At 43.6% G+C, this 12,945-nt stretch overlaps 1 protein-coding gene across 1 annotated transcript; it reads right to left on the reverse strand.

The window, feature by feature from the left end:
* Window positions 1-211: 211 nt before the first annotated feature.
* Window positions 212-12,365, reverse strand: LOC135367238 (transmembrane 9 superfamily member 2-like). Its single transcript, XM_064600399.1, has 18 exons — window positions 12,121-12,365; window positions 11,518-11,585; window positions 9,971-10,064; window positions 9,735-9,862; window positions 8,081-8,216; window positions 7,851-7,996; window positions 7,662-7,779; window positions 6,668-6,747; window positions 6,464-6,572; window positions 5,559-5,691; window positions 5,423-5,484; window positions 5,272-5,329; window positions 3,855-3,912; window positions 3,601-3,760; window positions 3,016-3,167; window positions 2,154-2,265; window positions 1,866-2,034; window positions 212-606 (listed from the first exon to the last, which is right to left on the reverse strand). The coding sequence occupies exons 1-18, from the start codon at window positions 12,250-12,252 to the stop codon at window positions 539-541; spliced, it is 1,983 nt and encodes a 660-aa protein (XP_064456469.1). The 5' UTR covers window positions 12,253-12,365; the 3' UTR covers window positions 212-538.
* Between the last annotated feature and the right edge of the window lie 580 nt (window positions 12,366-12,945).

The raw sequence follows: 12,945 nt of genomic DNA on the forward strand, positions 1-12,945 counted from the left end.
CAACTCGGGGCCCGGATAAACCACAGATGCGGGTACCAAGCATGAATTCAGACCGTGCAGTTTTTCTGATTTTTACTTATCCCAGCACCGGCACACAAAATGAGAAAGCATGGCGAGCTTTCCTTTCCTTCGTGAAGCGCACTCCCAGGGAACACAGTAAACGGCAACCAATCGATTCCACCGGAGACTATCACGTAAGAAATCCAAGAGGTACCTTTTGACAGTTTTTATCTTTCAGCCTAACGACGCGCCATAAGATAAAAATTTACACTCAATCAAAGAAAACCTCTAAACATCTTTAACAGAAATGTAGTCAATGAAGAAAACGTCCGCAGCTGCTTTACTTTAGAAGCACTTGTTCAGTTACAAAAAAAATTAAAAACAGGAAAGGGAGTAACAGACCAATAGCAGAACCCCACCCTGTCATCAGTGTCTTTTTTTTTTTTTTCGTGCGTGTGTGGTAGAGTATCGATGTACGTAACAAGCATGGTGGAGAATGCAGCAGAACCCCCCGTTTTCATGCGTGTGAAAAAAATCTTTAGTCCACCTTGACGACGCTGTAAATCTTGCGGACAAACCAAAAGCATGCGAAGAATCCCACGGTTCCTGGAATAAATAAAGAAGACAGAAGGGGTATCTGATAAGGAGGTATGCTACATAATAGCCAGGACAAAGAACCCGCAACCTCAGATTTCCGGTCTGACATGGTGCTATACTACACCACGCCAGCTATCCTCTCGTCGACCTCGTTCAGATATGTAAGCTCATTCGCTCACGTGACAGCACATTTTCTATTACATAGGGCCTTGTGTTTTGGGGGGGCATGTTTCATTAAAAAGTGGGGGGGGAGAGAAATAAAAATCGGGTTTTAGTTCAGGAACATAAAACAGGGTAGATTCGAGCGATATCAGGTAGGGAAGCAGATTTTTGTGTGAAAAATTAACAAATAAAGAGCGCTTCTTCCATTGTACATGAACACAAGATGAAGTATTTGCCTTGCTGTTCATATTTATGTATCGGTGGGTGAACTGGCACTTTTGTAAAGTTAGATTTGGGGGTTCGGGTTTTACCCCAAGTGACGATAATGCAAATTGGGGGAGAGTAAACGGAAGTTTTACAGGGTTCATCCCAGAAACACAAGGCACAACTCTTATATGTTTACATTTCTTTCACGAAGCTTGTTGGAAGACACGAAAAAGGGGCTTGCCATCATCTTCCAAAAACGTTGCGACACTTTGCCCCAGTTATTCCGCAAAAATGTCAAAGACTACAATTCGCCAGTGATGCAGCTAAGGGAGAAGTCACATGCTCTCCCCCTCTCCTCTATGTCAGAACGTGATGGTCAAGGGTCTGTAAACTTTAGCTAAATCGCGTAAAAAAACAAAATTGTTATGCACAATCTCCCAGCATGCAGTGCAATGCGTGCGTAACGTTTCGGACCACGTACACTGAAGCGTCACAATCCTTTGGAACAGTATATGATACTTAGGGCCTGAAGTTTTCGGGAAATATTTATTTCTAAATTCGGGGAAAAAATCGGGTAAATAAACATGTGCATTAAATTCATGCGAATTCGGGTGAAAAAAACTTCCAGTGCACTAAATTTGGGCAGAAATCGGGCTGTATTACAAACAAACTGTACTGCTTTGGTACAAATGGTGATGTAACTGAGGTGAGGTGAGGTGAGGTGAGGTGAGGTGACTGGTGGTGGTGATGTGAGTAAGTTATTGCATTTCTACAGACGTCCCAGTGAAGGCAATTCGCCGGGTAAAGATCTGGTTTCACCCTAAAGTGTCAACCTTCAATTCGGGGAAGAATCGGGTAAAACCCTAAAACTTCAGGCTCTAATGACACTGGGACTGTACCTGTGAGGAGGAAGAAGAGGAAGACCATGATGAGGGTATAGCCAAAATAGAGGAAGGTGGACGCCACGCCCGTGATGCTCAGTCGAGTGAAGTAGTGGATGCAGTAGACAAACAGGTAGAAGGCAGTACAGCCACTCGTCAGGAACGATCGCCACCACCAGTGGTAGTCCTGCCAAGTTATAAAATACGCAGAGCATTGGCACACCGACGACTGACGTAGGGGCGATCATCAGTTTGCTTTTTTCTTTTTTTTTTACGCGAGAGGAAGTATGTTTGACACAAACGTACCTCAGCACACAAGTGAAAGTAGCAGAGGAGGATGGTGGTTTCCGAGCAGGTGATAATCAGGATGATGAACACCAAGAAGAGGAAGCCAAACATGTAGTACATCTGGCTCGACCTGTGTAGCATGCACATCCGTCATAAATACTCCAAGTAAGCGTCCGCTCACTGCAAATGGTACTAGAAGCACATACGTGCAAGAGCAAGTGTGGTAGAAACAAATAACTAAAGCTCCTAGCTTTCTGCTGTGGAAAAGTAATATTTCCGTGAAGTGGAATTTACAAATTTGTGGGATTCCGCAGCAAACGAGCAAAAAATATTGCAGCACACTCACAAAACCGCCTATCAACTCGTCCTGCGTGCTTTTCCATCCTTTCGTAACTTTTCGGTGCGCAAAAGAAAATTAGATTCAACTCGGACAATTTCTGTAAATGTTGTTTTTTCGCGGTACGTTCAGCCTCGTAAGTGCATCACATCGCCGTAATGACTGATCGTGTTTAACTGGCAAAAATGTCGTAGATCTATTTAAATCCTTACATCATTCTGTAACATATCGAATACGTATTCCACAAAAAAAATAAAAAAAAACAATTCTGAAGGAAACAGCAGGTTCCACGAGACACGGCCAATTCCACGAAACTTTACAGAATTGCGGGAAGCTAACTGCCCTACAAATCACTATAAATTTCACATTTATAATTACACTCCCATAAAGTGAACATGTCCCAAGTGTTACAAACTACGACATCACCCAAACTATGAAGACAAATACACGATACTTAGATCAGCTCCCCATATTAGTGCAGAACAATAGCAACAAGTATCCTGAAAGAAGAGAGTTTTAAGTGACTATGAAATGGAGTCATACCAGATGGAGTTGAGGATAAAGAAAAGCTGGATGAAAATGCAGCCAAAGGGCAGGATGCCTCCCATGAAGATGGCAGGAAGGGCCTTCGTGTACAGGGACTGCTCCGGAATCTGGCGGGGGATCTGGTTCGTACGCACTGGATACTCCATCGTCTGCAATCCACAACACAACACTCTCGTTTCCTTTCTAGTGTAACTCTATCCGATGGAGATAACTACAGGTTTTCCCGGCGATTTCAATCCAAGCGCCATCGAAATTAATCCACGTGCCATGCAAACTTTATGGGGCATGGATTAATTTAGCTGGCACTTGGATTAAAACCTGTAGGGACTAAGCAACTCCCCCAACAGAGGATTCTGGATATGCAAGATCTGAGGAAGCAAAATCTGAAGAAACATACGCGACAATTAAAAAATGCATTCCTGAAATGGGCGTGGACAACAGTGCCTGGCAATCGGGGACTACTGCGGGCACAGTGAATCTCTTAATTTAGTTTCCTGGCCAATTTGAAATTACAATTTCCTTAAATTCCATACCGAACTTGACGTGGCTTCGTATCGGTACGAAGCAAAGAAGTGCTCTCACCCTTTTCTTAAATCCAAAGTACGCTCCGACGAAAGTGAGCGGCAAAGAAATGCCGAACCACAGAGCCAGAAGAGCTATGAGGGTAGTGAAGGGCACGGCGGCCGAGCTGTCCTTGGCCCACAGAAGCAAATTCAGCATAAAAAAGATGCTGAACACTATGCTGAAAGGCAACGAGCAGTCATCGTGTGTAATCAGGTGCGAAGGCATCGAACGAAATATTTCAAACCATCAGTGACCTCTCAAGTTTTGCTCACCCTGGACAGACAAGGGATGTCAGCAGGACATTGGATTTCCATTTCTCACCACCAAATGCTGGAAAGATAGAGACCAGAGAGATATAAAACACCCACGATTTTTGAAATGCCATAGCATAACCCTAGTTGAAACTTTTTGCATTAATATACAGGGTGTTTCACCTAACGTGAAAAAAACAAAAAACAAACAAAAAAATCGTATTGAAGTACATACTTGTCTGAACACTATGGGGTCAATGCTGCTTATGTCGGGGAAGATTTTGTCATGACTTCTGAGCCCTTTGTAATTCAAATTTAATTTGTGAGAAACTGAATTTTCCCAAATTTGCAAATTTCTTGCAAATTAAATTTGATAAGAGTGCTCAGAAGTCATGGCAAATTCTCCCCCGAGATAAGCAGCGTTGACCCCATAGTGTTCAGACAGTTACGTGAAACATCGCCTGATCTAAAACTCCTTGCCTACACCAGCTTGATTTGCCCGATGAATATGCCTCAGCAACCTGGGACCCTCATCAAGACTACCTCATCAAAATGCTAGAAGCCGTGCAGAACCGAGCTGTCAGATTCATATGTTCCAACTACTAACTAACTAACTAAACAAATAAATAAATAAATACCCTGTATAATGACAACATTAACCATGGGCATGATAAGCACTACAGTAATGATATCCTCATTTCTACTCAAAGCACCAAAGTACCAGGTATTACGAGCAAGTGTTTGTAGCTGATCCTGCACATTATGCAGATGTAGATCAAGTAACAGACTCTGTGCATGCAGAACCCTCACGTGGGCAAAACTAGTTCGCAGACCTAGACCAAGGTAGTGTCGGCCATATCTACAGGAGTCTTGCGATGTAGGGTCACAGATTACCATATTAACTAGATATTAACTAGAGTTAAGAACAGCACACTGGAACGCATTGTATACTTTTTTATAAACACATACCATGTGTAGAGCCTGAAGTCTGAGGGTTTTACCCGATTCTTCCCCGAATTTGCACCCCGAATTGAAGGTTGACACTTTAGGGTGAAACCCGATTTGTACCCAGCAAATTCCCCTCACTGGGATGTCTGTAGGAATGCATTAACTTACTTTTTTGCAGCAAATGCAGTTACATCACCGCTTGTACCAAACCACCACAGTTAGTTTGAGTAACTGAACCCGATTTCTCCCCGAATTTAGCGTACCGGCTATTTTTTTTCACCGGAATTTGCATGAATTTAGTGCACACGTTCATTTACCCGATTTTTAGCCCCCGAATTTTGAAAAAATATTTCCCGAAAACTTCAGGCTCTAACATGTGTAACACCTATGAACACTTAAGAGAAATTTTATAGGTACAGCACAATCTGTTCACAATAATGTGGCCCTCACGATTGGCCTCGCCGCTCAGAGTTAGCAGGTCATGCCCTACCTTTGTAGATACGGGCAGACACGTAGCCAGCAGGTGTCCCCAAGCACACAAACAGCACCTAGAGAAAGAACACATTAAGAAGAAGAAGATGAATTCTTCATCTTCAACATTAAGAAGCTCTGCCTAAACCCAAAGCATGAAAGGTCCTCACCATGGCACAGGTCATCAGTGCTCCTCGATTGGCCGGGGACAAGAAACCCATGCAGGCAAAGACTGTAAAGCGTGCGAGAGAAAATGCAACACGGTCGAAAAATCGAGGAGCTGGCCGACCTCCCAAGCAAACTTACACAGAGTGATGAAGGTCATGGCAAAGATCTGTGAACCACTCCCCAAGAGAACGGAGAGGAACATTCCTTTCCGGGGCGGTCGGAACACGTCTCCGTGCACCAGCTTCCAGCCAAACTCCTCTTGGGCGTCGTCCTGCATAGTCACGAACGGACAACATGAGCTAAAACGTTCCGATAGGACAACACACACCTCCTACGAAGTTCCCAGATGGCACATTCTACCTGAACAAGGCAGAAGAACAATTCACGCTAATGGCATCACATGGAAGGTTGTTTCACTGTGAGATACCGTGTATTCAACGAGCGACATTACCCGCAGACGCGAAAAACGTCAACCTTAAACGTCAGGACGTGAAAAACGTCACAGCCTTCTGAGCACGACTGCTCAACGTCCAGTGTTCGCGTATACACTGCTGACCGTGGGGAATATCCTGCAACACGGCCACAAGATATTCCATAGCAGACGACAGGAAAGACGCTGATGGTGTCGTCTGCTAAGTGGGCAATACGCCACCCCCGATATTCCGCGCAGTGCGAATGCTCAACGTAACGCGGGACGGAACTTCGTCTCTGTGAGCAGCGTTTACGCTTTTTCTTCCACCGGAATCTTCCGCAAGGATGTCACTCGTGCGAACACACAGATACGGTACGAAAACGAAAATAAGAGAAGCAATCTGCGAAGTACACTGGCTGGTTAAAAGGAAGAAAATCAGTGGAAGCTGCACACAAAGTCTGTGTTTATAAGTGCCGGTTATGTATTTTGTTATGTGTACCCTTTGTAAGGAGAGAAGTGTCCCAGTTCCCAGATCAGGGTAAAACCTCGATGCCGGTCTTACGAGTTAATGCCGCAACAGACGTTGTCCTAGGATAGAGGTTTCAAATAAACTGCATTGTTTAGGACATACCCCGGAATCCATTTGGTTGTAACGGGCAATGTCCTTGTGCAGCGTCCGCATCAAGATCATGGCTACCATGCCGGTGAGGAAGAGCACAATTACGAGGCTGTTGAGAATGCTGAAATGGGAAGGCGGAAGGTTATTGCACATGAATACGTATGTGGCTTTTTAGAGTATCGTAACCTATGGAGCACTTTCGTACAAAGGACCTACCTGAACCACTGGATGTTTGTCTGCGGCATGGACTCAAGAATGTAGTCCCATCGTGATGACCATCTGATAGAGTCGGTTCTCTGGAAAAATGCAACGAAAGATATGCAACGTGATGAATACGAGTCAATAAACGTGTCCAGAGCCCTGCGACCATTCATGTGGAATTATAAGCACAGCCCTTAACTTTCTGCGGCGGAAAATTAGCATTTCTGTGGGGGGGATTTACGAACCCGTGGGATTTCGAGGGCAAGAGAAAACAAGTAAAAAAATGTTGCAGCGTTCTCCAACCAACGCTTGCCAACTTCACCCGCGCACACTTTGCCAGTATTTCGTAACTTTTCTGTGAGCAAAAGAAAATCGGGCTCAACACTGATAATTTCTGTCCCAGCCTGTCTGTATTCAACGAAAAACACATGATACGGAGGAAAACAACACGAGATATGGGCAATTTCCGCAAAATCACCGAAAGCTAGGGGCTCTAATTTACAAGTAGAGCCTGAAGTTTTTGGTAAATATTTTTTTTTCAAAATTCAGGGAGTAAAAAATCAGGTAAAAAAGCGCAGGCTCTAAATTCATGCAAATTCGGGTGAAAAAACTTCCATTACACGAAATTCGGATTTAAAATAGGGCTCAATTACTCAAACTGAACTGGTTCAGTACAAATGGTGACTTAACTGTGTTCCCTGCCAAACAAGTTTTTTTTTCCTTTTTCTTTTTTTTTTAAAGTTAGTGTGCATTCCTAAAGACGCCTCAGTGAGTGCAATCTGCCGGGTAAAAATCGGGTTTAACATTAAAGAGGCAACCTTCATTTCGGGGTGCAAATTCGGGAAAGAATCTGGTTAAACCCTAAAACTTCAGGCTCTAATTATGAGGCACCACATGATTTGCTCAATTTCTTTCAAACAGAATCAATCACATTCCTTCACGCCCATCCAATACAAAACTGTGAATTGTGCATAAGCAACTCTCATAAAAGAAGAATCTGAGCAATTACCTCAAAGGTAACGCTATACGTGTAGGTGATCGAGACATCTTTCTCGGTCTTCAGGGCCAGTGTCATGGGCTCCGTCGTGTCACACGAAATAGCGTCTCCCACCACAGTGTGTTTTATGCTGGAAAAGAAGAGCATCACACGCACAGTCACATACTGTCAAAATGTTTTCAAAAAAATTGCTCAACGTACCTCTTGGGCTGAACCTTGACGGATATGATCCTTCCGCCTTCTTCGATGAACGAACTTCCCCACGACTCTTTGTCGCTCTTGTGATAAGAGATGATGAGGTCGACGTGGTTGAAGATGTAGAACGTTTGCGGTTGAGAGTAAGACGACTGCGGCACGGGGAGGCACAAAGGTTACGTGTTAAGTCTCCGCACCGACTGCACGGGGGAAATACTCTGCTGGTCGTAACTTACATAGACCCCGCACAGTCCTTTGGGCTGGCTCGTACGATAATTGTAGCAACCCATCGGGAACCCCATGGAGCAGTACTTCTGATTGGTTGGATGGTCGATCATGTAGCACCATGTTACAGGCATGTTGTCGACGATCCTGAAGCAACAAAACAAAGTGCGCATATATATATAAAATTGCAAAAAAATCACTGTACTTTGCTTCATCAATTTAGAGCCTGAAGTTTTAGGGTTTTACCCGATTCTTCCCCGAATTTGCACCCCGAATCGAAGGTTGCCTCTTCAGGGTAAAACCCGATTTTTACCTGGCAAACTGCCCTCACTGGGATGTCTGTAGGAATGCAATAATTTACATGTTTGGCAGAAAAATTCAGTTAGATCACAGTTTGTACCAAACCACTACAGTTAGTTTGAGCAACTGAGCCCGATTTCACCCAGAATTTAGCATACTGAAAGTTTTTTCACCCGAATTCACGTGAATTTAGTGCACATGTTTATTTACCCGATCTTGACCCCCCCGAATTTGGAAAAAAATATTTCCCGAAAACTTCAGGCTCTATTCATCATGCAGAGCCAGGGATTGGAGCCGGAATTGAACCCGAACCGAAAAAAAAAAAAAAAACGTTTTCTGACGAACCCAAACCGAACAATTTTTTTGCTTGTCCTTAACCGAACCGGAATTGAACCAAAAAAATTCATACGGTTACCGGTTCAGGAACCGGTTCAGAGGTGAAATAAATTGTACTACTGACCGACCTTTTTTTGGACTTACCTGAAACGGTTATCTCACACCTTTCTCAACCGGGTATGGGGAGCATAAGCTCACTTTCACGTTGCAAAATTACTGGCCACGAACCGGTTAAACCGGGACCGAAAAAAGTAACGGTTCCAATCCCCGTAAGTGTGCCGACCGCTGAGAGATTTTTTTTATATACAACAAATATACCTACTGCTGCTGTGCGCTATAAGACGAGGACTTAAGAAGGAACACAACACATGCGCTGTTCCTTCTTAAGTCCTCGTCTTATAGCGCTCAGCAGCAGTATGGTCTCATACCAACAAGCCCAGATTTCGTCACTCTTCCAAATATACCTAAACCGGTTGAAGCTGATAATTCGAGTTCAGCTGAGCTAAACCCGAATCAATATGCCTGAACCCGAACCGGACCGAAAAAAATACCGGTTCAGATCCCTGTGCTGAGCAATTAACACAGTACTGTTCCGTGAAATAGTTGTCCCTGATATGCTACATTTATTTGAATAGGAGCTGTATAACTTTGATTATCGAACTAAGCTCTACGGGCTTGCATTGAGGCCACTGCTCGTTGTATTGAGCAAGATGATCAGCTGTCTTGAGGAATCCTCCATTCTCAGGAGGGAGACTAAGGCTGCTGTCCTTCTGAACGTCCTCAGGACAGCTCTGTCGCTCAAACACATCATGATCATGTGCCACATATGGCTAAAACTGGTCGAACGCTGGCAGTAACTCTTGTGTTTGATGTTTTTCTCAAATATATATTTATTATTAATTTATTCATTAATAATGATTTATAATATATATATATACATAATTATTTTATTATTATATATTAATACATATCGATCATTACGAACACAAGCCCCCTAATTATAAGACCCGTGAAGCAGTAACGTCATACCAGTGGTGCTTGTACTGTTTCATCATGCCTTTCTTCAACTGTTCCAGCTTGGCCATTTCGGTGGGATCGCTGTTCGAATACTGCTTGGTGCACAGAGGGGTGCATGTTTTGTTCTCCAGGAAGTTCACCTACGAGAGTTGACAGCGTCGTCAAAATACGGTTGAATACTTTGCGGAGGAGATAATCCCCACTGTTAAAAGCAAAAAAAAAAAAAACACACACACACAAAAACGTACATTGTACGGAGAGAGACGTATCCGTTCACCAAAGACGACCTGGCCCAAATTTTCCGCTGGAGAAGTCGGCTCGCTAGTCGTGCAGAAGTCGAAGCTGAAAGAGACGACACGATTATATCGCTTGTTCGTGCTAATTACAGGAGTGGACAGTCTGAAAGATGAGGAGCATAGATGTCTGTCCTGTAAGCTTCTGTTGGAAACAGACCAATTCATTCAGTACTATGTAGTTTAGTGCCCGTTTCCTTCTTTCCACCTCGTTCCCTTACCAGTTTTGGCCCCGTATGTTGACCCTAAATACTAATGCACACTCTGCCTACTCCAGCTTCCTCAGCTGCTAGTTATTATTTGAAATTTACTTATTTATTATTTGAAGATTATTTGAAATTGACAAGGAGACCAGTGAGGAGAGTTTAAAAAATGTTTTCCTTCTGCACAAGGAGGAATGTCTTCACTTGGTAATAACTTTCCCGACACATATTGTATTTATTTATTGGTATTTTTACGGTGCCCTATAAAGATAATAATAATAATAATAAGGAACTAAAACAAACACTATGTGATTATGTGTGTGTGTCAGTGCTATGTCAACACCATGTGAACAAAAGTGAGAGGAAAAAAAAAGAACAAAAATCCAGGTACAATAAATGATGCCCTCGCATTATATGTGGTGCTTATACATCAGGTGGGTGCATCCAGTGACCTTCCTTCACGGAACAGCTAGTTCCTGGTAGGCATAAGATATGTGTAATTACCCTAATGCTCCATGGATTGCAGACCCATCATAAGCAAATGTATGCCAAGAGACTTGCACTATTCACAAGTACACGAGTTGGCATACAAGGTCCCTCAATACGAGAGCATTCTAAAGTTTCTGCAGAGAGTCAACCGTTCTATGCAAATTTCAGTTCCATCCAATTTGGCACCTCTTATGACTATCTAAAGCTTGTGGGGTCCGATCCTGTTACGTTGCTACCACCAATGAGACGATTTTCACTCGACCATGCGTCTGGTGCACCCAAGACAAACTTGCATAATTAAATTGTTCATTTTCTGAACACTTTCCAAAAAATAATGCAGCTGAGGGATGACCCACAATGACAGGATCCAAAGAGATAGGTTGCTTTATGGACTGAGCCATAAATCCCAATACAGCTGACTCTGAACCCAATGTCAAAGCCCGGTAGACTGTAGCAGATGGGTGTCTTCTGAGGGCTATGACTCCGGCTACGGCTACATGTACTAGGACCCGGATTTTGCACATTCATATGCAATCTGCGATCTCAAATAGAGGTGCTCCAGTCCTCCACCGGCATCTTATCTTTCACTCTGACAACAACGTTCCATGGCCTGATTCATCAACTACAAATATGCCTTTCAATTTTGTCGCAGATTTCTGATAATCATTAGATGCACTTATATAAACACGAAATAAACCATTCGCTGTAGACCGCACTTTAAGCGTGCGCAGAATTACAGCATCTGGCTGGTAATAATTTAAAAAAAATAAAAAGAAAAAAGAATAGCAGCAGCATAAGTTTTCAACTTACTGATGATACTCGTAAGGGATGACAGATTCGTCCGAGTCTAGCCTGTTGACGAAGAGGTTAACCTTTGACTGCAAAATGGGACAACATGATACGTTACCACAACACCTGGCGCATACGCAGGAAGTCACAACATGAAACAGATCCACTGACACGTGGTTCTAAACGAAATAACTTCGAGATAACGTTTCAATCTCACGGTGTGGCAGACACTACAGGCAAATAGGTGAAGGAATCCCCCATAATCTAAGTTCCCCGCTGGGCACTTAAAATTCGTGTTCGAATGTTTATACCTGTGGCTCTGCCGATATTTTATATCAATTACGAAAGACAACGCAACACAGGTTTCGATTCCGTCGAAAAAAAAAAGGAAAAAAAAAAGAAAAAGTGCTGAAGTACACAAGCATAGACCCAATGAGCTACTCTCGCGAGCTTCGATTTAGTCATCACCGAAATAAGAACGTGATCAGACGGCAGGTGTTACGAAATTTCTGTTACGTCTACCGTAGTATTTCTCGTTGGTGCCGCGTAATCTCGTCAACTTTACCTATAGAATGAGATAACTAGCGTAGAGTGAGCATTAGATCAACGTGGAAGCACACATACTTGGCATTGAGATGTCGTTGCTCCTTGTTTGCAGTAGTTTACCGGAGCCAGACCGGGTAAATAAAATCCTGTGCACGAGTTAAGAAGTGTCCAGAGTAGTGTTGATGCCAGAAGAGACTTCACACATCTCATTTTTGTATCACGTTCTTCTGTCCAAATGTCCAGCGAAGAAAATAACGTAGGGCAAGAAAGCTGCCACAACCCACTAGTTCTGCTGCTTCTGACCAGATGACGCACCACATGCTTCCGGAAGTACGATTTGACTACTTCCTGTCATGGTAGCCTACTGCGCCCGCCACGGTAAAGAGCTCTAGCCGTAGTAGAAGCAAAAAGGTTCAGGTCGGAAAGCCGCCGGCCGATATTTCGAGTAAAAATCACAAAAAACTGTTTCGCAGCTCCCAAATTAAGCTCATTGGATCGCTGAGTCCTGGCCCTCGTAGACTTATTTAGGCTTGCACATTCAGCGTGTGTCGTCTTGCATATTCTTCGCCAGAACAAAAAGCCGTCGTCCAACGTCAATACTCACATGCACATTATTTCTTTATTGGTCGAGCATTCAACATCTATACTCAACCCAGTTTGAGGCAGTGGCGGATCCAGGATCAACGATCAACGCCACCGGGTGGGGAGGGGGCCGGCAATCGCATCACCCCCCCCCCCCCCCAAGAAAAAGGAAAGCAAAAAAACTGTCAGAGCGTCTCGATATTCCGAAATGGCCTACCCATTACAAGTACGGCAACTTCAGTTGAGGTCAGTTCAAGCACACCGTGGCCTACTCGTCCCTTTTACTTTCGGTTTGCAGATCGCAACTAATCTAATCGCAAC

The sequence above is a fragment of the Ornithodoros turicata genome, chromosome 8 (genome assembly GCF_037126465.1).
Source record: "Ornithodoros turicata isolate Travis chromosome 8, ASM3712646v1, whole genome shotgun sequence".
Taxonomy (NCBI): domain Eukaryota; kingdom Metazoa; phylum Arthropoda; class Arachnida; order Ixodida; family Argasidae; genus Ornithodoros; species Ornithodoros turicata.

Bases quoted from the DNA above. Each gene is read 5' to 3' on its own strand.
- LOC135367238 (XM_064600399.1), bottom strand. From the start codon at position 12,252: ATGAGATGTGTGAAGTCTCTTCTGGCATCAACACTACTCTGGACACTT. The intron at 10,065-11,517 runs GTAAGTTGAAAA...CGTCTCTTTCAG, and splicing joins ATCCCTTACGAGTATCATCA to CTTCGACTTCTGCACGACTA. The intron at 5,485-5,558 runs GTAAGTTTGCTT...CACGCTTTACAG, and splicing joins CATGACCTTCATCACTCTGT to TCTTTGCCTGCATGGGTTTC.